Genomic DNA, 23,968 nt, shown 5'->3' on the forward strand with positions numbered 1-23,968 from the left:
TGTGGAATGTTAGGGCTTGAACTCATGCCTAAACCCTAAACCCTCATGACCTTCTTTCTAGTCTCGGATGCAGGAGTAAAGCAACAAACGTAATGAATGACATATACATACATACGTACGTAATGAATGATATACATACATACATATATGCATATGCGGCGATGAATCTCGTGCTGATAGTAGTACTGAGAGATCGATCAGACCTCAGTCTTCACGTCGTACGCAGGAGGTCCCCCCTCATCAGCATGTCATTCGTACTTCCTTCCTCCCATTCTCCTCATCTGCGGAGGGATGATTCAACACCACACACACACACACACACACACACACACACACACACACACATATATATATACAGGGGTTGAATCATCCCTCCCGCAGATAACGAGAGATCAGACGGGGCTTCAATCCCTACTCACCAGGTACTTTTCATATCTTTGCAAAGCGTTCCTTTAATCATGACTCAATTGCATGTTTTTTTCATATCTTTCTTCTTCTTGTTCTTCTTCTCCGCGTGTTCTTTTGTTCTATATGTTTGTATATGATGGTTCTCTCAACAACTCTGTGGATCGCGTGAAGTAGGGATCTGTTAAAATTCCTCCCGAGAACAAAAGATTGGCTTTTCATTATACATGTGTGTATGTTGATGTATGCATATACATATATGTGTACATTTGCATATAGAGATGTGTATATATACGGATAGATGCATGCAAGACTGTATGAATATATGAGAGTCTTATTTTCATTGGTCAGAGGCAATGTATGTACGCATGTATGTCTCTCTCAATATGTGTGTATGTATGTACGCATGTATGTCTCTCTCATTATACATGTGTGTATGTTGATGTATGCATATACATATATGTGTACATTTGCATATAGAGATGTGTATATATACGGATAGATGCATGCAAGACTGTATGAATATATGAGAGCCTTATTTTCATTGGTCAGAGGCAATGTATGTACGCATGTATGTCTCTCTCAATATGTGTGTATGTATGTAGGTATACAGGTATGTATTTATGTACCTACGTACATATGTATGTAGTTCAGGCTGCATGCATGTACATATGTTCAGGCTTAAAATTTATGGTTCAACTTTTCTGTATTGAAGATGGATGATTGAATGGATGTAATTTGAAGCATAGATATATATAATTTTGTTGGATATGTACATTGATAAAAAGAAAGCAAACAAATAAATGTGATTGTAAATTTACTTTTTACAAATTAGAACAATACTAGGAAAATGTTAGATGGTAAAGTGTAACCATTGGCAAATCAATGATTAGCAGAAATAAGGTGGCAAAGGAAGATCTTGTTAAAGATACACTCTAAGCAAAGTATGGCGCGGTGTCGAGAGGCAATTGTGTGGCTCATGTTGACGATAATCATGACAATTTTCTTTTCTTCACAAAATGTGGTATGTGCTCAGAGAAAAGGAAGAGGTCTTACTAGCGAGTATGTGCGCTCCCGAGGGGGAAACATTGACATGCCTTTGGATGCAGACGTCTTTCAAGAACCCCCTGGCTTCAATGCTCCACAACAGGTTTGTTCTGGCATGATACACACACATATGTTGGGAAGTAAAATGTTACTTAACATCATAAGCAGGCTAAAGTGACCAATGAGACCAAAGGTGTTACCTGATAAATCTCCTTATAAATCCATATATATAGTCTTATACCATGCCTAGTAAATAAATCACTAAACAAAATACTACTCCAGAGTTGCCTGATTTAACTGCAAGGTTGTGTTCAAAGTACAATGATGTAGGGAAACTGCGTGCAAGTTGTGTGATAATTGTCCCAGAAAGAATCATCTTGGTTCATCAAGATTTTCTGGCTCTTTCTGTTTAAGGAGCAATTGTTTCCATGACTTGGTAAAAGACATTGCCATAAAGGTTTTTTCTTTTTAGAAATAAAGCAACAAACTCACCAGAGTTTGGGATGACCAAACGATCAAATTTTGTATATAAACTAAAAAACTGCCGAGTTCTTCACATAGAATTCTTCAACCAAATCCAAAGAAATTCCTTACTATGGAGTTTTCAGAAGAAAGGTCATCTCTGTGATGTGGAAAATATTTTCTTGACAGAAGGTCATCTTCATCTCTGACTCTTGTTCCCATTATCCATGTATTCCTAGTCTTTAGCTGAATGAGGTCTTGTGTGCTGTTTCACTAGTCTTTGAGTGAGCTGAGATGAGAGGTGGTGCATCCAAGATGATGATGATAATATATTAATGTCCAAGGGGACCAAAAATGACCTGTGGAACCAATCAAATCTTATAAAGCACTCTCCTTAGTTGTGTGGGGGAGAATTTTAAAATGGTAGAAAGAAAAGAAGAAATAAAATACGAATATAAAAAATGAAACCTGGAAATAAAAAAGGCAAGTTTGTTTCTGAATCTCATTGCTGACATATTCTATGAGTTTGGTTCTCTGATTAAGTTGAGATGAATGAAAATGCATACTGTTTTCGATGATGGTTTGTTCCTCTTTGGGAATTCTAGAAAGCTAGTACAACCTTGTGCGAATTCCTGGTGATGGTGTCATATGTGAGGCACTCCAAAGGAACATGTTCTTCTGTTTCTGATACGTCGAAAAAATATATAGCATCAGTGTAATGGTATGTCTCGCTCTCTTCAAGTTTCTGCATGCATTACTGAGCATGGGGTTGTTGTCTCTAAAGCGAAATAACAGTGTAGGAATTCTTTTGTTTATTCTCTTTTTCATTCCACAAGCTTGCTGAAATACTTTGTAACCAAACCTCAGTTTTGTAAAGCAGAGTTTCCACCATACCCTACCAACTGTTAACTTTCAGATTTGACAATGCTTACCACCATGACTGTGGTCTTAGCCACATTGACTGCCAGATCCCTATGCTCGGAAATTATGTGTACCATATTTAAAAGCTTTTGCAGTCTCAGTCTCAGTTGCCAAAAGCAAGGCATCATGTGTGCAAATCAGAACCAATACTGTGAAATGTCCATTGGCTGGTTTTCCATGTTCTCTTATGGCTTCGTGAATGAACTGTTCTAGATGACAGATACATTGACTGAATATAGTAGGTGATAGAGGGCATCCTTGTTTCACTTCCATGGTGCTCATGACCTCTCTAGAAAAGCCTTCATTTGTCTTTGGCCCTCTTCTTACTTGCTGGTGCTGGGCTGCGGTTATTTCATGCATGTTAGTAGTACTCCCAAGTTGTTGGGATTGTGTTTGAAGACTTATTAAAAATAATAACACAATGGTTGCACTTTAAGGCGACCCGCTTCCATTACGACCCACAGAAAAACAAGATGGTGAATAGTGTTGGGTTTGGGTCGGAAACTTGATTGTCCCACAGTTCTCTTGTTGCGTTTTTCATCCCAGTCCCTAAACAACTGTAGAAGTTTAACTATTAGAATTAGAATTTTTATCGTCCATAGAGAGACGAATTTTGACGTATGGGACCAGAGTATACATGTGTTCTTGATATGTGTCTCCTTCCTAAAAAAGGGTATTCATACATTAAAGTACAAAGTCTCTATGCATGAATAAAGCATACACATATGAGCTCAACCTTCTAGGTGGTGTCTTAAGTATCGTACTTAAGTTATCACTCCCTCTTAGTATGTCACATATTTTGAATGAATTGCACTATATGCAGAGCATGTGAAGAGCAAGTGACGTTCATCCTCTACCATTCCTTGATTGCATACTTTACATGCCTTCAAATTTGTTACATTTTGATACCATGATGCAACTTCAATACCTAACTTGTGAGATCGAGTGCAAAGTAGTGTAAGGGCTCTATGAGCATTACTACTCATATTTGTAATGAGATAAGGTTGGATACGATCAATAGGCGTTCTTGCATTATATTGAGACTAACATTCAAGGTTGACATTTGCAATGTAATATTCTAGCTTTGTCCTCTTAGCATCTTGCCACTTCATCGTTAATGATTCCACCAGCCTTTCCTCAATCATTACATACTACATAGTATCACCCGAAAGCTCTAAAAGATCATCTACACCCCATCTTCTAAACCATTTTCTTATGTCAACAACCCAACCGGATGAGAGAATTTTACTCCAAACCATTTTCTTTTGTAACTTACATCCAACATTCCAAGCAAGATGTGGTAATTGATGGTTCGGCATATTCTTGACCTTTGTAATGTATCTATATACTCTTTGGAGTGCCGATATTTCTATGGGCCAAACACCTGTTTCCAAGAGCATTACCTGGTAAGAGGTAGTGCATTTAACTCCTAATTGCCTCCTTAAGAACATCTTTTGAATTTTCTCAATCTCATTCCATGCATTAAGACATAATAGTGGAATAGTTAGGGAGCTCATTTCTTTTCCTTCCGTATAGTGTCTTGGTACATTTATCTTGCCAAATATTGAGTTAAACCTTGTGCTATTGCCTGATTTAATAATGCATGTTTCCATTTTTTAGACACTAGGCCAGTCCATTTGAGCAGTTCTGAGCGCAGGGTAGTATATCTATCCTAAAACTGTGTGACCAACCATGATGCTATATCTGGATACCAACATGAAATATCAAGTTATCACCCTCAGTCCCCTTATTCTAAGCTCATGGATAAAGAGGCCGCTCCAATGATCTCCTAGTGTAGGTGTATCCAACTAGTAACAATGATCCAACACTGTGAGATATTGTCTTTACACCTATAATGTATGCACATAACGTGATAAAATAAAATTGATTGGGCAGTTTTGTTTGGAAAGGTACACATTACACAAGGGGATGTTTATGGGACGTCTGTCATCATCTCATGGGTGACTCCTGATCATCCTGGTTCTTCAATTGTTTACTATGGCACCAGCGCTGAAAACTACTCATTTGCCACCACAGCTGAGCCTGCCATACAATATTCTGCATATAATTATACCTCTGGATTTATACATCATTGCACTATTCAAGATCTTGAGGTATTCGGCCACAGAGATTTTTGTTTGTTTTCTTACTTTGAACTTCTTTTAAAATTTGTGTTCTAGAAAGCTGGTTTACACGTCTCTAATATCCTGTACTGGATGGACTATTCACAGTATAGTACAACCTATTTCTACAAGATTGGAGATGTGGATGTGTCTCGTGAATTTTCATTCACTACACCCCCGGAATCAGGGCCAGATGTCCCTTACACTTTTGGACTTATTGGTGATCAACTTTTGTTTCCCATATTTTTGGCAATTGGATTTTATTTATCTTGCAATTTTAAATCAATGCAAACAAAGTCCTGGTAGTTGAATCTGATTTTATCATTCAATCAAATACAATTTCAGGAGATATTGGGCAGACAGCAGACTCCAATCGTACCTTACAACATTATATGGAAAGCAAAGGCCAGACAGTTTTATTTGTCGGGGATTGTTCATATGCAGACCAGTATCCATTTTTTGATAATAATCGGTGGGATACATGGGGTCGATTTGTTGAACGTAGCACTGCATATCAGCCTTGGATATGGTCTGTTGGAAACCACGATATTGAATGGGGCCCAGAATTTGTAAGTCAATATTTTGCCCCTTTTCCTTTCACGAATGTCTCTGAGTTCTGCACATCAGTTCCTTATTTTTTCTTTCCTAACATTTATGAGTTTTTTACTTGCACTATTATTTGTTGCAGTCTGTAAATCCCCTAACATTTGTGAGTTTAACCCGTCAATCTTTATTCTTTTCGTTTTTTTCTTCCACAGTTGTGAGTTCCACACTGTTTTTTGCTAACATTATGAGTTTTGCACTTAAGGCTTGATCTTTTTTGGTTCCTTCCTTTTTGGAAATATTTATGAGTTTTGCATTAAATCTTCTTTTTTCTCTTGACATTTCTTATCATCTTTAGTTTTCTCTTCCTTTCTTTTCACCGGATAGTGATTGATTTGAACACCGAACGAATATCTTACAAGGCTTTCATTTTTCTGTGTTTGCATATTTAACTTTTTCTCATTTGGAAAATGGAAACAAATATTTATATTCTAGGGAGAGTATGGTGACTTCAAGGCTTATGTACATCGGTTAAAGACTCCTTATGCACGTTCAAACGGCACTTCTCCACTTTGGTACTCGATCCAGCGTGGCCCAGCATATATTATTGTGTTATCATCTTACTCTTCCTTTGGTGAGGAAACCTTCATTCAACTTCAATGCTACTTTCCTTCTCGTTATGTTTAGCATGTGATTATCTTTGTTGGACAGTTAGATCTAGTCCACAGTACAACTGGCTTAAAGAAGAGCTTCCGAAAGTAGACAGAACAAAGACGCCATGGCTCATTATTATAATGCATATCTCATTTTACAGTAGCAATTCAGCTCACTATCTGGAAGGGGAGGCAATGCGCAATGTCTTTGAGGCATGGTTTGTAGAATACAAAGTGGATATTGTTTTTTCAGGACATGTGCATGCCTATGAAAGAACGGTATGTTCTCTTTGAAGAGCTTTTTGAAACCCTTTGAAACTTTTGAAGGTTTTTAACTACTTTTGGGATATGTTGGTTGAATTATCTTTTTGAAGTCTTACAAATCTTATCTTTTGGTGCAATCCTGCAGTTCCCTGTATCAAACATTAACTTTGATTTGGTTAATGGTGATTGTTTACCGGTTTTGAATGATGATGCTCCAGTCTATGTTGTCATTGGAGATGGAGGGAATATAAAAGGACTTGCTTCGCAGTAAGAACCACTCATGGTGTATTGTTTATCTTTCTTTTTCCCCTTTTGTGGATGCATATAATATGTTGTATTTTGTGCGATATATATATATATATATATATATATATATATATATATATATTATTTTGTATCTTTCTATGAACTCTTTTGTTATTGTATATGTTGGATAGCTTGCATTTGTCACTTTATGTACCATGTTTTTGCAAATGCATAGATTGATAGCTTCTCTACTGTCTTTATATGCCATTTTTTGTGGATATGCATATATTGGTAGCTTGTATCATGTGAATGCATAGATTTGTAGCGTATCTAGCTTGTAATGTCTTCCAATGCTATTTTTGTGTGAATGCATATCCTTTTTCTTGCAAATGCTTACATATAATAATGCATATATTGATAGCTTGTATTGTAGGTCTTTCTATGACATTTTTTGGTGGCTTATATTTGTCGGTGAATGCATATAGTTTTTATTTGATCATGTGTCCAGATACATTGAGCCACAACCCGAGTACTCGGCATTTCGAGAGGCTAGTTTTGGCTATGGTATTTTCGATATCATGAACCGGACGCATGCATTATTCTATTGGCATCGTAATCAAGATGGAGAGGCAGTCATATCTGATTCTTATTGGCTCAATAACCAATATTGGAAAACAAGTGTAAGGATCAAGTAAAATAATTGGGTAATATTATTATATCGAAGATTTGGGCTACTATATAGAGAGTAGTTGAACTTGATGTCTTATGTGTTCCAAATGGCTGATTCTTATTGGCTCAATAACAAATAATGGAAAACAAGTGTAAGGATCGAGTAAAATAATGAGCAATATTATTATATCGAAGATTTGGGCTACTGTATAGAGAGTAATTGAACTTGATGTCTTATGTGTTCCAAGGTGAAGGAAAGATTTTGTGTTGCGAAGGATATACTGTGTTTATCTCTACAAATCTGTCAAATATTTTGTAGTCAGACCCAACTAATTGCTTGTGGATTTATGCAAATATCTAAAATTTTGGTACATGTGGGCTGATGTTTATAAATTTTAATTCAATGGAATAAATGTGGTTAAATCTCTTGGTTAGGTTTGAGGTATGAAAGTAGTCCATTGTCCAAATTTAGGTGAACCTAGGTAAGGAACATTGGCCCACAAATGAAGGTGAGTGAATCCTTGGAAATAATGCTGAAGCACAATGAGTAATAATTTATATGAGTCTAGTGTAGATTACATATCAGGCTTAAATCTTTGTAACCTTGTCTTATTTTCCTTACTAAAGTAGTGATATTAATTTAAACCCTTGCTTTAGGAAAATGATTTGCATAAATATTATATGATGCCAAGTATTTTATAAACCAAAAGCACTTAATAAGTCTTGCAAATTCTCTCTTTTTAAGGCTAGCTTATTGCCGTCAAACTTTATGTATCAAATTTGATGGTAGATAAAAATCTTCAAAAAAGTTTTACTCCTAGTTATTGAGTCCTTTGCATAGGAGTAAAATGATGCTTAGATTAGGAACTCCTTAGCAATAGATGAGGTGATTGAGGGATATGGATGAAGAAGAATAATTGCTTTGAATGTTTTGGTGATGAGTGAAACTAATTTGGTAATGGAAAAAAAATGGTAATGAAATTGAGTCTATGGGTCATAATCAATGTGAAAAAGTCCATGACAAATAGAAGGGCCAAAAGATCAATGCTTTGAATGTTTTTGTGATGAGTGAAACTGATTTGGTATTATTGCAAGTTCCCATGCATCATAATCCTAGGTGAAACACCATGCCATATACAAGGTGTGAGATCAAACTAGAGTTTTAGAGCCTTCATAATCACTTGGTTTTGGAAAGGGTATCAAACAAATGGCGTGTTACTTCCATCACAATTTTAATGGGGTAGACAACATTCATTGCACACATATGAAGTTCTTGGAGGAGTTATGGGAATAGTTCTTGGAAGAAGAGTGGGCGAAGGTGTTATGGGTGGCCAAAATCAAAGAGAACTTGGACAATTGAAGCAAAGGGAACCAAACCACCACTTCAGTGCTTGAGGAGTTTTTGACAATAATAATAATAATAATGCCAATGACAAAGATGTGAGGATGATATAACTAAAAAACATAGGGGCATGCCACAAGAAGAAAAAACTGAGAGTAACGTTGAAGGAATTTTGATAATTTAATAAACAAAAAGCTAGATTAGATTCCTAGAGTAGACAAGGGCTTGATAGGAGATTAAGGAAAATGAGATGGTACATGTGTTTTCGAGGAGTTTTGATGATAATTCATTGCAATTGGTCGCCACCTGATATGCAATAAGCTACATGTCACAACTTAGATGGGCATTTGGGTATATTGTTTTAGTAAGTTTCATCCTACCTCTAAAAGAGACAAAGGTAAGAAAAATTTGGGGGTGGACAACATAAGGGCATATTCACGAGATTAAAGTAATGTGGAGGGGTAAGGGAAACAAGAGAATGGAAATGAATAACTAACTTAACTAACGTTTTCCATGGGAAGTGATTTACGATGTGAAAAAACACACACACACAACTTCTCCTCTTCTTCGCTCCACTTTTTGTTGTTTGTTTGGAGAATCATAGATATATGGGGTTCGACATGAATGCACAATCCCTCAAGAAACTCCATAGAGAGCTCAAACTGTAAGCATCATTTTCTTCCTTTTCATCTTTTTCCTTATGTTCTTATCCTTACTATATGTTATGAGTCATGACTATAGTCTCCCCATGGTTGTTCAAAAGTTGAGAATGAATGAATCAACCCTTGCACATGTATATGTAGGGAGAGAGAGAGAGTCTATTCTCCATAATATCTATCACATCGCCACAGGTTTTCATGGATTCTCTAATCGAGGGCTTTCGTGGATTACTAAAAACACAAGGTATTCAAGAGACAAAACACGTTCGCGTTCATAAGTGGAAGGGATAATGTATTCCACTAATAGATTCTTGAATAGTTTTTCAATAAATGTTTAAACATCGACAGTTTTCAAATATGAAATGTAGTTAACTCAAGGCACAAGTTAAAATTAATGGTTGCACCATCTTGAGGAGACGTAGGTTCCAAAAGTGGACATCTATTGTTAGACTTGAAAATGTTTTAAGTATAAGAGGTAACACTGGAATCCTTAGTGTCATCATCTATAAATTTAGTGCTCGTCAACATCCATAAATTCACAACTCAAGAAATGTAGACAATATTCATAAACAATTTTGATAAATCCACAACTCCAAAAATGTAGACAATATTCATAAACGGTTAAAACTGTCAAACTTAGACGTGAACATTAATATATATCAATTTGAACATATCAACAGTTGTCAGGATATCCACACTGCTTTCCACTTCTTCCTTTTGAGAACTCCCTAACAAAATTTGTGAAGTAGTATCTACTCCATATAGGCTGGCAATGATAGGGTCCTCAAATAGCTCGTTGACAAAATCAATAAGCTCCCTAGGTTCACCAACTAATGGAGGAATAAGTTCATGGGATGCAGATTGAAAATGTTAAGGCTTTAATCCTCATGTTAATGAAACTCACTTGCTCATCATCCTTTTTAAGTGCAATTGTATTTCTGAATAACTCCAATGCAGATGCAGATGCAGTACACATGAACAATTTAAAATGCGGATTGATTTAGCTAAACATAAACTATATTGATTTCTAAAGGCATAACAAACAAAGTTATAATAATTTACCTGAGCCAAAGAACAAATCTAGTATCCAATCTCCTTCATTGGAAAACATTTCAAATGACAAAAATCAATATTATGTAGAATATATTGATGGGAAAATTAAAATTCTCCATGTAAGATAAATATTCCTTACTAAGCAAGGTTTTCTATCCCATTGCAATGAGATCTCAAGGCCTGTGCTATAGACTATCCTTGGTCCATGCTATGGAATATGACAATTCTCCATAAGGATATTTCCTGTGCAAAATCTTTCATCATCTTCTCAAGTTGTTTGAACATAAATGGTTCATCATCATATGTTGATCCAACCATACAAAAATCCGTATGGTATGTCAACAATCAATAATATGTATTTCTTCGTTAGCAATATGTGTATCATCTCAACCACATCACCATAATAGACATTATAGTATAAATCCCGGGTGATATCCTTTTTGTGGCTAAATTTCTTAAAAGTGTCACTATCTTCTACACCTGGATATGCTTTCACTAAACGATAGTCCTTTTCTTTCCCCATTCTTTCAAGATGTGTCAACAGACGACGCTTATGTAGTACAAGGTTCGACAGACCGATCGAACATACGAGGAAGAGATTCCTCACGGCCGCCGAATAGTCAGCGAAGACGGAGCCAGTCACGGGATAACCGAATCTGCAACTATTGCAAGAAACCCGGACACATCAAAGCCGACTGCCGCGCACTCAAGAACAAGAACAACAAGAAGAGTGGCCGGCATGAGGAGATCAATTACGTCAGCTTCTCAGCTGATGTGCTACCAGACGACCCGAATATACTATCAATCGAAAATCCAGTCGGATCAGAAGTTCTACTCACGACTGAAGAGTCGAGCACATGGCTCTTAGATTCGGGCGCGTCATTTCACGTGACTCCTCATCGATCCCAATTTCGGCAATATACGATCCGTCACTCCGACTCAGTTCGAGTCGGTAACTCGCAACACTGTGACATCATCGGAATCGGCACAGTAGAGCTCAACCTTGCAGGTGGCTCTACACTTGTACTCCACAATGTCCGACATGTACCCGAGCTCTCAAGGCCATTGATCTCAGTCGGACAACTAGATGAAGACGGCATTCGTGCCGGTTTTTCTTCGGGAGGGTGGACACTCCACAGGGGGAACCTCCTGCTTGCTAGAGGACCCAAGATACACTCCCTGTATCCGTTACATGTTACGCTCAGAGAGGGTAACCTGTTTTTGGTGGATATTCCTGTGTCATCACTATGGCACAGAAGATTAGGACACCTCAGCAAGGCCGGCATCACGCATCTATCTAGAGCCGGATACATCCCCAAACTCTCCTTCTCCGACCATCAATTCTGCGAGCATTGCCAGTATGGCAAACAAGCAGCCGCATCACACCCGACATCAGCACCAAGAGAAACGAGACCTCTCGATTTGGTCCACTCGGACGTCTGTGGCCCGATGCCGCATCAGTCTCTTGGCGGTGCCTCTTACTTCGTCAGTTTTATTGACGATTCGACTCGAAAGGTGTGGGCTTATCCAATTCGCACCAAAGATCGTGTCTTCTCGATCTTCTCCGATTGGCTCGCTATGGTAGAAAATCAAACTGACCAAAAACTGAAATGCCTTCGGACAGACAATGGGGGAGAGTTCAAATCAGAAGAATTCGTCAAATTCTGCCGACAACGCGGCATCCGACGTGAATTTACGGCACCACACAGTCCGGAGCAAAACGGGATTGCAGAACGAATGAATCGGACAATCCAAGAACGGATAGTTTCCATGCTCCAACACTCCGGACTGTCGGATGGCTTCTGGGCAGAGGCTCTACTCACGGCAGTACACATAATCAATATGTCGCCAAGTAGACCTCTAGGACTTCAAATTCCTCAGGAACGATGGATCGGCAGTAAGCCGAATTACGACAAGCTGAGGATCTTCGGATGCGAGGCGTACGCCCTTATTCCGAAAGATGATCGCCGAAAACTTGCACCTCGGTCCAGGAAATGCATTTTCCTTGGATATGGATCCGACGGCGAAATGGGATACCGACTCTGGGATCCCGAACGCAGACAAATCGTCCGAAGTTCGGACGTTGTGTTCAACGAGTCGGCTATGAATCCATCAGTCGAAAAACCGATCGAAGTCCGAAGGGTAACATTTTCCGATGTGCCGACCCTTCAAGAAGGCCCCGCTCTCAACACACGGGTAGCTGAACCTTACACTACCGACTCGGACAACTCCGACTCGGCACAGCAGAACAATCCGCTTTCGGACCATCCGACCTTGATACCCGATGCGACCAGTCCAATCATACCTCGACGATCCGAGAGACTGTCGCAACCTCCGGAGAGGTATTCTCCTGGAATTTTCTTCACCGACGCCGGCGAACCGACGTCTTACGAAGAAGCATCGACATCTGTCGATTCCGTCACCTGGCATCTGGCGATGGAGTCGGAAATGCACTCCATTCGGGCAAACAAGACTTGGGATCTGGTCGAATTACCTAGGAACCGACGTGCTCTTCCTTGCAAGTGGGTTTATCGACTAAAAGAGACGTATGATTCGACCACCCCAAAGTACAAGGCCAGATTAGTTGCGAAGGGCTTCCGACAAGAATATGGCGTCGACTTCGACGAGATTTTTTCACCAGTGGTGAAAATGACAACCCTTCGTTTTCTACTCGGCGTAGTGGCAGCCGACAACTTGGAGCTGATTCAGCTAGATGTCAAAACAGCCTTCCTCCATGGTGATCTCGAGGAGGAAATTTATATGGAGCAGCCAAAAGGCTTCGTGGCACCTGGCCAAGAACATCTAGTCTGCCGACTCAGGAAGAGTCTATACGGCCTCAAACAGGCACCGCGACAATGGTACAAGAAGTTCGACGACTTCATCCAATCGATCGGCTTCTCCAAAAGCGATGAGGACCATTGTCTCTTCACCAACACAGCTCAAGATGGATCACCCATCTTCCTCATCATTTACGTGGACGACATGCTAATTTCTGGACGCCACGCGGGCGAACTTGCCGATCTCGTTCGGCAACTGCGGTTGAAGTTTGCCATGAAGGACCTCGGTCCGGCACGACACATCCTTGGCATGAAGATTAGTCGGCATCGCGATAAACGACATCTTTTTTTGTCTCAGACCGACTATATCGGACGTGTCTTGGAACGCTTCAACATGCAATCAGCCAAATCTGCTTCAACCCCGCTCCCAATGAATCTTCGGCTCTCTCAGCGAGACTGCCCGACATCCGGCCCGGAGGGGGAAGATATGAAGTCGGTACCGTATGCACCGGCAGTCGGCTCCCTTATGTACCTGATGGTCGCGACACGGCCTGATATTTCTCATGCCGTAGGAGTCGTTAGCAGATTTATGCACAATCCTGGCCGATCGCATTGGAACGCAGTCAAGCATGTGTTCAGATATCTGGCTGGCACAAAAGACCATGGCATTCTTTTCGGTCCGAACCGAACCTCAGGCGTAGTCGGTTACACCGACTCGGACTTCGCCGGCTGTATAGACAGTCGAAAATCAACAACCGGATACTGCTTCAAATTCGGCAATGGAGCAATCTCGTGGAAGTCGAAACTTCAGGAGTGCACAGCGACCTCAACGACCGAAGCAGAATATGTAGCTGCGTCCGACGCAGCAAAAGAAGCTTTGTGGCTCGGTCGGCTGGCGCACACGTTTCGACAAGTCGACCATGACTCGGCTCCAGTTGTCTATAGCGACAGTCAAGGTGCTGTTGCCTTGTCGAAAAATCCGGTTCACCACAACGCCTCCAAACATATCGACGTTCGATATCACTTCGTTCGGGACTGCGTCATTTCAGGGAAAATCGGTCTAGAGAAAATATCCACAACCGACAATGTCGCAGATGGAATGACCAAGTGTCTTTCGGCAGACCGCTTTCGGTCTCTTCGGCATCAGATGGGCGTAACGACAAACCAGTCCGGTTAGAGCCGGACACAGCGCAGGATGGTTCCCGACAACCGACATCAGTTCCTCAATGATCGGCTTCAACTGTTCCGACCCGACCAGTTCGGTCTTCTGCCTTCGGACCCTGCCGACTCGAACAAAGCTGATATGTCCGAGAACCTAAGTCTATACCTGTAATCTTAGATAACCCATGTATACGCCCATTACGGGGGAGTGTCGAATACAAGTGTATAATGGACGTATTCACACTATCCCTTTAGGCCATTTGTGTAATTATCATAAAGGGTAGTTGCCCTAAGTCGGTCACTATATATAGTGACCTTGTAACCTTTTTGTAAGGTTGGGTGTTGTATTATTGCTTTGTGGAATAAGAAGTCTTTTGTCTCTCTCTCTCTCTCTCTCTCTCTCTCTCTCTCTCTCTCTCTGTGCACGACCTACAATCTGTCATACACAGGTATTCAACAAGAATCGAATGCTTCTTGATCTTCCGCATAGACGACCTCGTCTCCAACACCGTCTCCAACACCGTCGTCAATGCACACGGTTGTGACGAAAGTTTCCCATGATGAGGGAAGGCTACTCATGAGTATCATTGCTCTGAGTTCATCCTCGATTGCCGTCCCCTGTGACGAGATTTGGGAGCTTATGCTTTCGTACTCATTTAGGTGTGCTTGAACCGAGTCGGATTCTTTCATCCGCAAGTTGTAGAGGCGCCGGATCAGAAACATCTTTGTTGCGGCGACCTTCTTTTCGTTAGTGTCCGACAGTGTTTTCCATAGTTCGAATGCTGTCGTACACGATTGCACCGTAAAGTATACCGATTCCGATAGGTGCATCCGAATCGTGGCGCGGACGATTCTGTCCAGCTTCTGCCACTCAATTGGTTTGTATCCTTCTGGAGGTTCTTCATTTTCGATGGGATCGATTTGCCCCTTGACTATGAGATAGTCCTGCATTTGTTCCTTCCAGAAGTTGAAGTTCGATCCATCGAACTTGCGTAGACTCATTTCTGACGAGCCGGATGTTGATGCCATCAAATTTGGTTTCGGTTGACGGAGCTCGGTTCGGAGTTGACTACGAACCTTGTTGGAGTGCAGCCGGTTGGCTCACCCGATATCGTTCTAGTCGGATTTGAACCCGAGTCGGTTCGGCTTCGGAACTTGCTCGAATTGACTCCGGTAGCTTGAGGGACAGAACCGACTGGTCTTCCCGAATGTTGCCGAGTCGGAGTGAGCCCGGTTCGCTTCGGATATATATATGCCGAATACCGATTATTGAAACCGATTATCTGGACCGATTCTGCTTCGGGTGGCTGCAGCGACGAGAGAGACAGATTCAACTGATCCTCCCGAATGTCGATCAGCCGGATGAAGCGCGAATTGGGGTTGTTGTCTTGAGACCGATCTGCACCGAGTGGTTACAACGAGCGGCGAGCAGCGTTTAATGACCTTTTCGGATGTTGTTTAACCGAGTGGAGCACGATCGTGTCAATGTTGCACAAGGGGATTTCACCTCGGGCGGTTACGATCACAAGGAACAGAGTACAACCTGCTGGCTTACTCCAAGCGAAGATGATCTAACGCGATGAGATGCAAGCCTCGTTTTTCTTCTTCTTCTCTCTTCTTCGAATGACGCAAGAAACCGAATGCTGTGCAGGCTGAGACGACGGCCGACAGCGGGATGAAGGACCGAATACTGTGCAGGCTCTGATACCAGATGTTGGAGACGAGGTCGTCTATGCGGAAGATCAAGAAGCATTCGATTCTTGTTGAATACCTGCGTATGACAGATTGTAGGTCGTGCACAGAGAGAGAGAGAGAGAGAGAGAGAGAGAGAGAGAGAGACACACACACACACAAAAGACTTCTTATTCCACAAAGCAATAATACAACACCCAACCTTACAAAAAGGTTACAAGGTCACTATATATAGTGACCGACTTAGGGCAACTACCCTTTATGATAATTACACAAATGGCCTAAAGGGATAGTGTGAATACGTCCATTATACACTTGTATTCGACAAACGGTTTGACGTACGCGCGCGTCAAGAGCCAAGACAGTCGCCATTCCGTCCAGTTCATGACCGTACGTCCGAACCATGAGAGGAATCGCGAGACCCTCGGCGGCGACAGCCGAGGGGATTTTTAGAGAGGGCTATCAAGGCGTGGGGCCGCGGTAGTCCGGACGTACCAGAAGAACCCCACACATGTAGAGTAGGTAGGAAGTTTTGGTTCTCCGAAAACGGAGGTTGTACTATAGTCGGCGTTAGCGGCCGGGAGAGGAAGCGAGCGGAGGAGCGGCTCAGGGGATGCGGAGTCCTCTCCCCCAACGAAGAAATTAGCGGCGCCGTGGAGGCGGTCTCTTTTGACGACACCTTGGGCGAGTTGCGAAAGGTGATCGGTGAAGACCTTAGAGAAGACCGGATTGTTCCGGTTAGTTCGATGGGAATGTACGAAGTCATCGCAGACTTCGGGGAAAGGGTCAGGTCGGATCAGACGGCCCGCGTGGATACAAAGTACAAGACTGTGGACCGGAAGGTGAGGCCAGTCGTGGCACCCTTGCCGGAGGGCAGCGAGGAGTGGATAAAAAGGGTCGCGTCGAACCCAAGTTTACGAAATCCGGCTAGCATAGGGCACCGGTTCACCGACATAACGCTACGGGAGCTCAAGGTCGGTGATGGTGGCTTTCTACTGCCGGTGGAGGAGGATAGGTTTCGGAGAATGCTCGGAAGGCATGGGAAAGCCTTCGCGTTCTCGCCGGAGGAGATCGGGTGCGTGGACCCGACGATCGTCGAACCGATGGTGATCTTCACGGTACCGCATGTACTGTGGAATCTCAAACTGATTATGGTGCTGAGAGCTCACATCCCGAAGTTGATGGAGCTTCTGAAGCAAAAGGTGGAGATGGGCATCCTTAAACCGTCGAGTGCCCCATATTCGAATCGGTGGTTTACGGTGCCGAAGAAGAACGTCACGTTGTGCTTCATTCAGGACCTGCAACCGGTCAACAGGGTGACCATCCGTAATGCAAGGATCAGACCGACCATAGAGGAGTTCGCAAAGGCCTTCGTTGGAAGATCGATCTATTCGGTCGGTGACTTATACTCAGGGTACGACCAGTTCCAGCTAGCCGTGGAGAGCAGGGATATCACGACGATGCGAACTCCTCTCGGCCTAGTACGGATGTGTACCCTACCGCAAGTCGGGACGAATTCGGTGGCGCATATGGTGAACGTAATGAACAAGGTGCTGAGGGACTGCATCCCAGACATCACCATGCCATTCTTGGACGACATCCCGATAAAGGGGTGTCCGGTGGAAGATGCGAACGAGACTGTCGGGCCAGACGGATGCTGGAGGTTCGTCGTGAACCACATCAACGACTGCAAGAAGGTGCTGCAGAGGCTCGAGAGCACACGACTCACCTTCTCCAGAGAAAAATCGGCATTCGGGCAGTCGGAGATCTTGGTGGTCGGACACCTGTGCGGGCCTTACAGTAGGAAACCATCTCCGGCAAAGGTAGATGCCATCTCCGCGATGAGGAATGATTGCGGGTCGGTTACGGAGGTCCGCAGATTCTTGGGTGCATGCGCGTTGTCGTGAAGAAAACCGTCCATAGGCGGAATCGGCGCACCAAGGCGTGGGAACCGGTTCTTCACGCGCGCACGCTCCGAGTTGTACATAGAAACGAATTGAGAGGATAATCGGCAGGAACGGGCCCTAACTCAAGTGGAGACAAAGACCGCGCGAACAGTCTTTTCGGTCGCGCGCGCGAACTGTACGAGTCGGCGGCGTAACTACGCGGATCCGTGAAAAACGGAGCGGATCCCTGTCCAAAAGGGACAGGGAATAAAGCTGACACGACGGCCTGTTCGTCGGCCTATATAAGGAGCGGGAAAGAGCTGTTGCAGGGATCTGGCGCGGAGAGGACGAAGTGCTGTCGGACCGTTTCTGGACGCTTCGCTCTCTCTGTTTCCTTCCTTCTTGAGCTCCAAAGCTTTCTGTGCAGGGTTCCGGGGAGGCTCGCGCTGTTTCGAGGAACGCCCGAGTGCTTCCGGCAGCACCTCCGACCTGCTACCCCCCCCCCATTTCCCCATTTGTGCGTCGAAGCGAACAGGCATCGGCATCTGTTCGCCGGCCTGTGCGGTTGCAACCAACCTGTGCCCCATCGGGGGTTGTAGTCGTGTTAGCCATTTTGTTAATACACATATTTAGTCATTCGCATCCGTCTGTGTCGGTGTCTGTTCGCGTTCTCCGTGCTGAAGGGCCGTGTCCCTGTGTATCCCCGGTCCTGCGTAGCCGGTTCTCTCTCTTTCTCCTCCCTCGCTTGCTCTTTGGTTCGAGACCCCCGCGGTCCCGCCTCTATTCCACACGCACTTGCGTAATATCTCGACATCTTTGGTGAACCCGACGTGAAAGAGGCGGCAGAAGAGCAGAAGATGAGGGGGTCGGATCTCGCAGAGGCCATGGCTTCGGCCGTGGATCGGATCGTAAACGCGCGCGAGGGTACCGGTGCCCTCGACAGAGCTATTGAGGCGGTCGTCGGCACGATCGGCCGGTTCGATGGGAGGGATGCCACGAAGTATCTGGCGTCCTACGGTGCAGAAATGTTGATGCGGGACATTCCGGAAGAAAGGCGTCTTGCCGGTTTTCCCCGAGTGGCAATGCCGAGCATCCATGCGGAGGTGCTCGAGGTGCGGGCGGAGAGCCGTACCTAGGAGGAGTTCGAAGGTCGGCTCCTAGAGAAATACGGGCTGGACGACGCGCTCCGGCTTTCGAAGCGAAGGTTCATGGAATGGGTGGAGTCCCCGGGGAAGGGAAGAAACGCGTCGGCACTCCTCCGGGAGTTCGAGGAAAACTTTGCGCGCCTTTCGGCGCTCGACCGAACCATCCTGGACACGAGCCGGGTCTTGCTGTTTGTCAAGTCGGTCGACGAGCGGGATCGGGAGCAAGTGGGCCTCTTGCTGGAAACCGAAGACGGGCTCACTACCGACTGGGCGGCTGTCAGGAAGGTCTGTGGCCGTTTCGACAAACGGCGAGAATGGGCGGATAACGGGGCGACTGGGTCGGGCTCGGTCGCAGCAAGGAAGCTCGAACCAGCGCCACAGGTGCGCAAGGAAGAGACCCGGGAGTGGTTGGAAACCGGTTCGGCTTCGACCGGCGTAGTCAGAGGCTCAACCGGAGGAGCGGCGCTGGAGGAATTGACGAAGGCGATAAAGGACCTCCAAATCGCGCAGGCCCGAAGGGAAGGAGGCGAACCGGCTCGTGACCGACGGCCGGCGGCAGGAAACAGGTGCATGTGGTGCGATGAAGTCGGCCACGTTCGGAAGGACTGCGGCGACTTCGCGGAGGCGCTGAGGGACCGGGTGGTGTACCTGTGGGAAGGACGGGTGCATGCCAGCGACACCCGAAGGGCCCTGAGCCGAAACGACGGAAAGGGTGGTATGAAAAGGTTGATGGAAGAGGCGGCGGCCCGACACGCGGAAACCGTCCACTACTCGGCGTCGGCCGGCATTCGAGTCGGGGGCGGCGAGGCCCGAAAGGAAAGCAAAGCCGGATTCTGGCCGACGATGCTGGAAGGCCTTGCCGGTGCAGGGCTTAAAAGGGAGGAATCGGACCGTGCGGAGAAACGGGTACGGGAGATGACCGGGTGGAGCGACCCGGTCGAGGAAAGGACGGGCTTCGTGGAAGCCGCTTGCCGGAACTACGAGGCTCTGGTAGAAGAGAAGCGGGTGGGAAAACCCGGGACGACCGGGCCCTCACAACGATACGAGACCCGGTCCGGGCCACGACGGGACGAAGCCGGCAGGGCCGGTACGCAAGATAAACCCCAGAAGGGCGGGTACCGTCTGGGGACGGAGATAGAAAGAACCACGGACTTACGAAAGGTCCTGGAGGAACGGATCCTCGACAGCAAGGTGGAGCTGTCGCTACGGGAGGTGCTTGGAATCGCCAAGAAGGAGTTCCACGACTCCATCGTGGACTTGGTGAAACGGAAGAGGCTGTCAACGGAGACAGAACCGGAAAGACCGGTGGAAGTGCGGACGACGCACCTAGACGACATGGCGCTGGGAGACGAGTGGGCGGAAAGCCACTATTCGAGACCGCACTGGGCCCGAGCGACCACGGAAACCCCGGTGAAGATCGGCGATGTCCAGGAACCGGTGATAGCTTTGGTGGACCACGGATCGGAGATCAATTTGATGTCCATGGACTTCTATAAGAAGGGCAAATGGCCGATCAACACCAAGCACGGGTGGAAAATAAGGGCAGCAACGCGCGCCACCGAGGAACTGCACGGGGCCTGTCCGAATGTGCGAGTCAAGATCGGCGACGTCGAGATTGACCAGCACTTCTTCGTGCAGGAGACGTCTTCGCATCCGGTCATACTGGGAGAGCCGTACATCACGGCGGCGCGAATGGAGACCAAGGTGCTGGACAATGGTTCGGCCTATGCGCGGGTCAAGAGCCAGGACGGCCGCCATTCGGTCCAGTTTTTGACGGTTAGGCCGAACCACGAGCGTAACCGCGACTCCCTCGGTTCCGATAACCGAGAGGATTTTTAGAGAGGGCTGCCAAGGCGTGGGGCCGCGACAGTCCGGACACCCCGGGAAAACCCCACACCTGTACGATAAAACCGAAGAAACCTTGTACCATAGGTAGGGAATTTTTGTTCTCCGACAACGGAGCGTGTGCGATGGTCGGCATCGCCGGCCGAGAGAAAACAAAGACGGAGGCGAGACTTCGAGCGTGCGGAGTTCTCGGCCCGGACGAGGAAATCAACGGAGCCGTGGAGGCGGTCTCATTCGACGACACCTTGGGAATGCTGGGAAAGGTAGTCGAAGAAGGCCTTAACGACGACCGGACGATACCGGTGTGTTCCGAGGAGATGTACGAAGTCATCGCGGACTTCGGTCGAGGGCTCGAGTCAGTTCGGACGGCCCATGTAAACACCAAGTACAAGACTGTGGACCGGAAGGTAAGGCCAGTAGCGGCACCCTTACCGGAGGACAGCGCGTCGAGAATCAAAGGGGTTGCATCAGACCCTAGTCTACGAGATCCGGCCTGCATAGGGCACACCTTCACTGACGAGACGCTCCGAGAGCTCAAAATCGGTGGGGGCGGGTTCCTACTGCCGACGGAGGAAGACCGGTTTCGGAGAATGCTCGGAAGGCACGGGAAAGCCTTCGCATTCTCGCCGGAGGAAATCGGGTGCGTTGACCCGACGATCGTGGAGCCGATGGTGATATTCACGGTACCGCATGTACCATGGAATCTCAAGCCAATCCCGGTTCCGAGAGCTCACATCCCGAAGTTGATGGAGCTGCTGAGGCAGAAAGTTGATATGGGAATTCTCGAGCCGTCGAGCGCCCCATATTCGAATCGATGGTTTACCGTACCGAAGAAAAACGGTTCGCTGCGCTTCATCCAGGACCTGCAGCCGGTCAATCGAGTGACCATTCGGAACGCAGGAATCGGACCGACCATAGACGAGTTCGCGGAGGCCTTCGCCGGAAGGTCAATTTACTCGGTCGGGGATCTATACTCAGGGTACGACCAGTTCCAGCTGGCCGTGGAGAGCAGAGACCTTACGACGATGCGAACTCCCCTCGGCCTAGTTCGGATGTGTACACTGCCGCAAGGAGGGACCAACTCGGTGGCCCACATGGTGAATGCGATGAACAAGGTTCTGAGGGACTGTGTCCCGGACATTACCATGCCGTTTCTGGACGACATCCCGATCAAGGGATGCCCGGTGGAAGAAAAGGACGAGACGATCGGGCTGGACGGATGCCGGCGATTCGTGGCGACGCACGTCGACGACTGCGAGAAGGTGCTGCAAAGGCTAGAGGATGCGAGACTCACCTTCTCCGGGGAGAAGTCGGCCTTCGGGCAGTCAGAAATCATGGTGGTCGGACACCTGTGCGGACCATATGGCCGGAAACCGTCTCCGGCGAAGGTAGAAGCCATCTCCGCGATGAAGCCCGACTGCAGCTCGGTCACGGAAGTACGGAGATTCCTGGGGGCATGCGCGTTCTACCACATATGGATCCCGCATTACGCACACGTCGCGGAGCCACTGTACGGGTTGCTGAAAAAGGGGCGAAGGTTCGAATGGCTAGACAAGCACGCGGAATCGGTCCGGAAGCTGAAAGAGGCCCTTGCAGCGGCACCGGCACTCCGGAAGGCGGTTTACGGGAAGGGTACCCCGGTATTCATAACGGTGGATACCAGTCCGACCGGGATCGGATGGGTCGTGAACCAGGAAGACGAGGACGGCAATCGGTTTCCGATCCGATTCGGCGCGAAAGTCCTCAGTGAACGGCAGCGAGGGTACGCCCAGGTTAAACGCGAACTCTGGGGTATTGTTTCGGCGGTTAAGGCCGACAAAGACTACCTGATAGGGACGGAAGTGATCATCGAGACGGATTGCCTGCCGATTCTCGGTATGGTTTCCGGATGCGCGACTCCGGACCTGGCGATGCTCAGGTGGATAGCGTACATCAAGTCCCTGGACCCGGAAATACGACACATTTCCGGGAAAGACAACGCCATGGCCGACATGCTTTCGAGGGCGAGGTTCGACGACGAGGGCGGCATGGTTTCGGAAGACGAAGAAGTCGGCGTGGATTTCTTCGAGGCGGCATACATAACGACCGACGGGATGAGCACTCCGGCGCTTAACGAGTTCGACGCGAGCAAGTACGACGGGGAATGGCTGCAGATCGGCGGGTTTTTGAAGACGATGACGCCCGATGCGTCATGGACGAAGGACGAGGCCAACCGGATCCGGAAGAAAGCATATCGATTCTTTCTCCGAGATGGGCATCTATGGAAGCACCCGAAGAAGAGGGACGGCGTCCCGCTCCGAGTGGTGGCGATGAAGGAAGAACAGGAGGAGCTACTGGCGGCCTACCACGACAGCCCTTGGGCTGGACACCGTGGAACGTGGGCGACGTTTGAGAAGCTGAAGGGAAAGTACTGGTGGCCGGGATTGTACCGGGACGTGCATCGGTTCGTGTCAACTTGCGAGAGTTGTCAGATGCACTCGATAGTCCGACACCGGGACGGGCTTCACCCTACGTACCCTCCGACTATCCACTTCAAATGGATGGTAGATCTGGTGACGATGCCGATGGGGGTAGGACAGATGCGGTATCTGGTCCTAGCGCGGGAAGACCTGACGAACCAGGTGGAAGGCCGAGCCCTTCAGAACAAGACGACCGCGGCCGTGTGTCGGTTCCTAGTCGAGGACGTGATATGCCGGTACGGGTGCGTCGGGAAGATCGTGGCTGACCGAGGGGAGTTGGACGCCGAAGAGGCCGCGGAGCTGTTCGACCGGCTTGGAGTCAAGCTCTCGCTCACCACTGCGTACAATCCGGAGGCGAATGGAAAGGTGGAGCGCGGACACGGACCGATCGTCAAGGCGTTGATTCGGGCATGCGGAGGCCAAGTCGGTAACTGGCCGCGGCTGCTACCTTATGCTTTGTGGGCAGACCGGACCACGCACAGTTCGGTAACCGGGTACATGCCGACGGAGCTCATGTTCGGCCAGAAGCCGATCATGCCGATTGAACGGACGATCTCCTCGTGGGCAACGGTCGACTGGAGGGACGAGATGAGCCGGGAGGAGTTGTTGGTCGCAC

General features: G+C 46.5%; 1 protein-coding gene across 2 annotated transcripts; it reads left to right on the top strand.

Annotated features, from left to right (window-relative positions):
* Window positions 1–319: 319 nt before the first annotated feature.
* On the top strand, window positions 320–7,523 carry LOC147850301 (purple acid phosphatase 2-like). Of its 2 annotated transcripts, none has more exons than XM_087336457.1 (9): window positions 320–422; window positions 1,302–1,555; window positions 4,746–4,949; window positions 5,067–5,178; window positions 5,304–5,527; window positions 5,997–6,135; window positions 6,213–6,433; window positions 6,564–6,685; window positions 7,173–7,523. In XM_087336457.1, the coding sequence occupies exons 2-9, from the start codon at window positions 1,352–1,354 to the stop codon at window positions 7,357–7,359; spliced, it is 1,413 nt and encodes a 470-aa protein (XP_087192583.1). In that variant the 5' UTR covers window positions 320–422; window positions 1,302–1,351; the 3' UTR covers window positions 7,360–7,523. The 2 variants fall into 2 exon arrangements, with proteins under 2 accessions (XP_087192583.1, XP_087192584.1); XM_087336458.1 differs by lacking the exon at window positions 320–422 and adding an exon at window positions 555–578.
* The last annotated feature ends 16,445 nt before the right edge of the window (window positions 7,524–23,968 follow it).

Source organism: Azolla caroliniana, unplaced genomic scaffold, assembly GCF_043228905.1.
Source record: "Azolla caroliniana isolate FFs.n. ecotype wild unplaced genomic scaffold, voAzoCaro1.0.p SCAF_21, whole genome shotgun sequence".
Taxonomy (NCBI): Eukaryota; Viridiplantae; Streptophyta; class Polypodiopsida; order Salviniales; family Salviniaceae; genus Azolla; species Azolla caroliniana.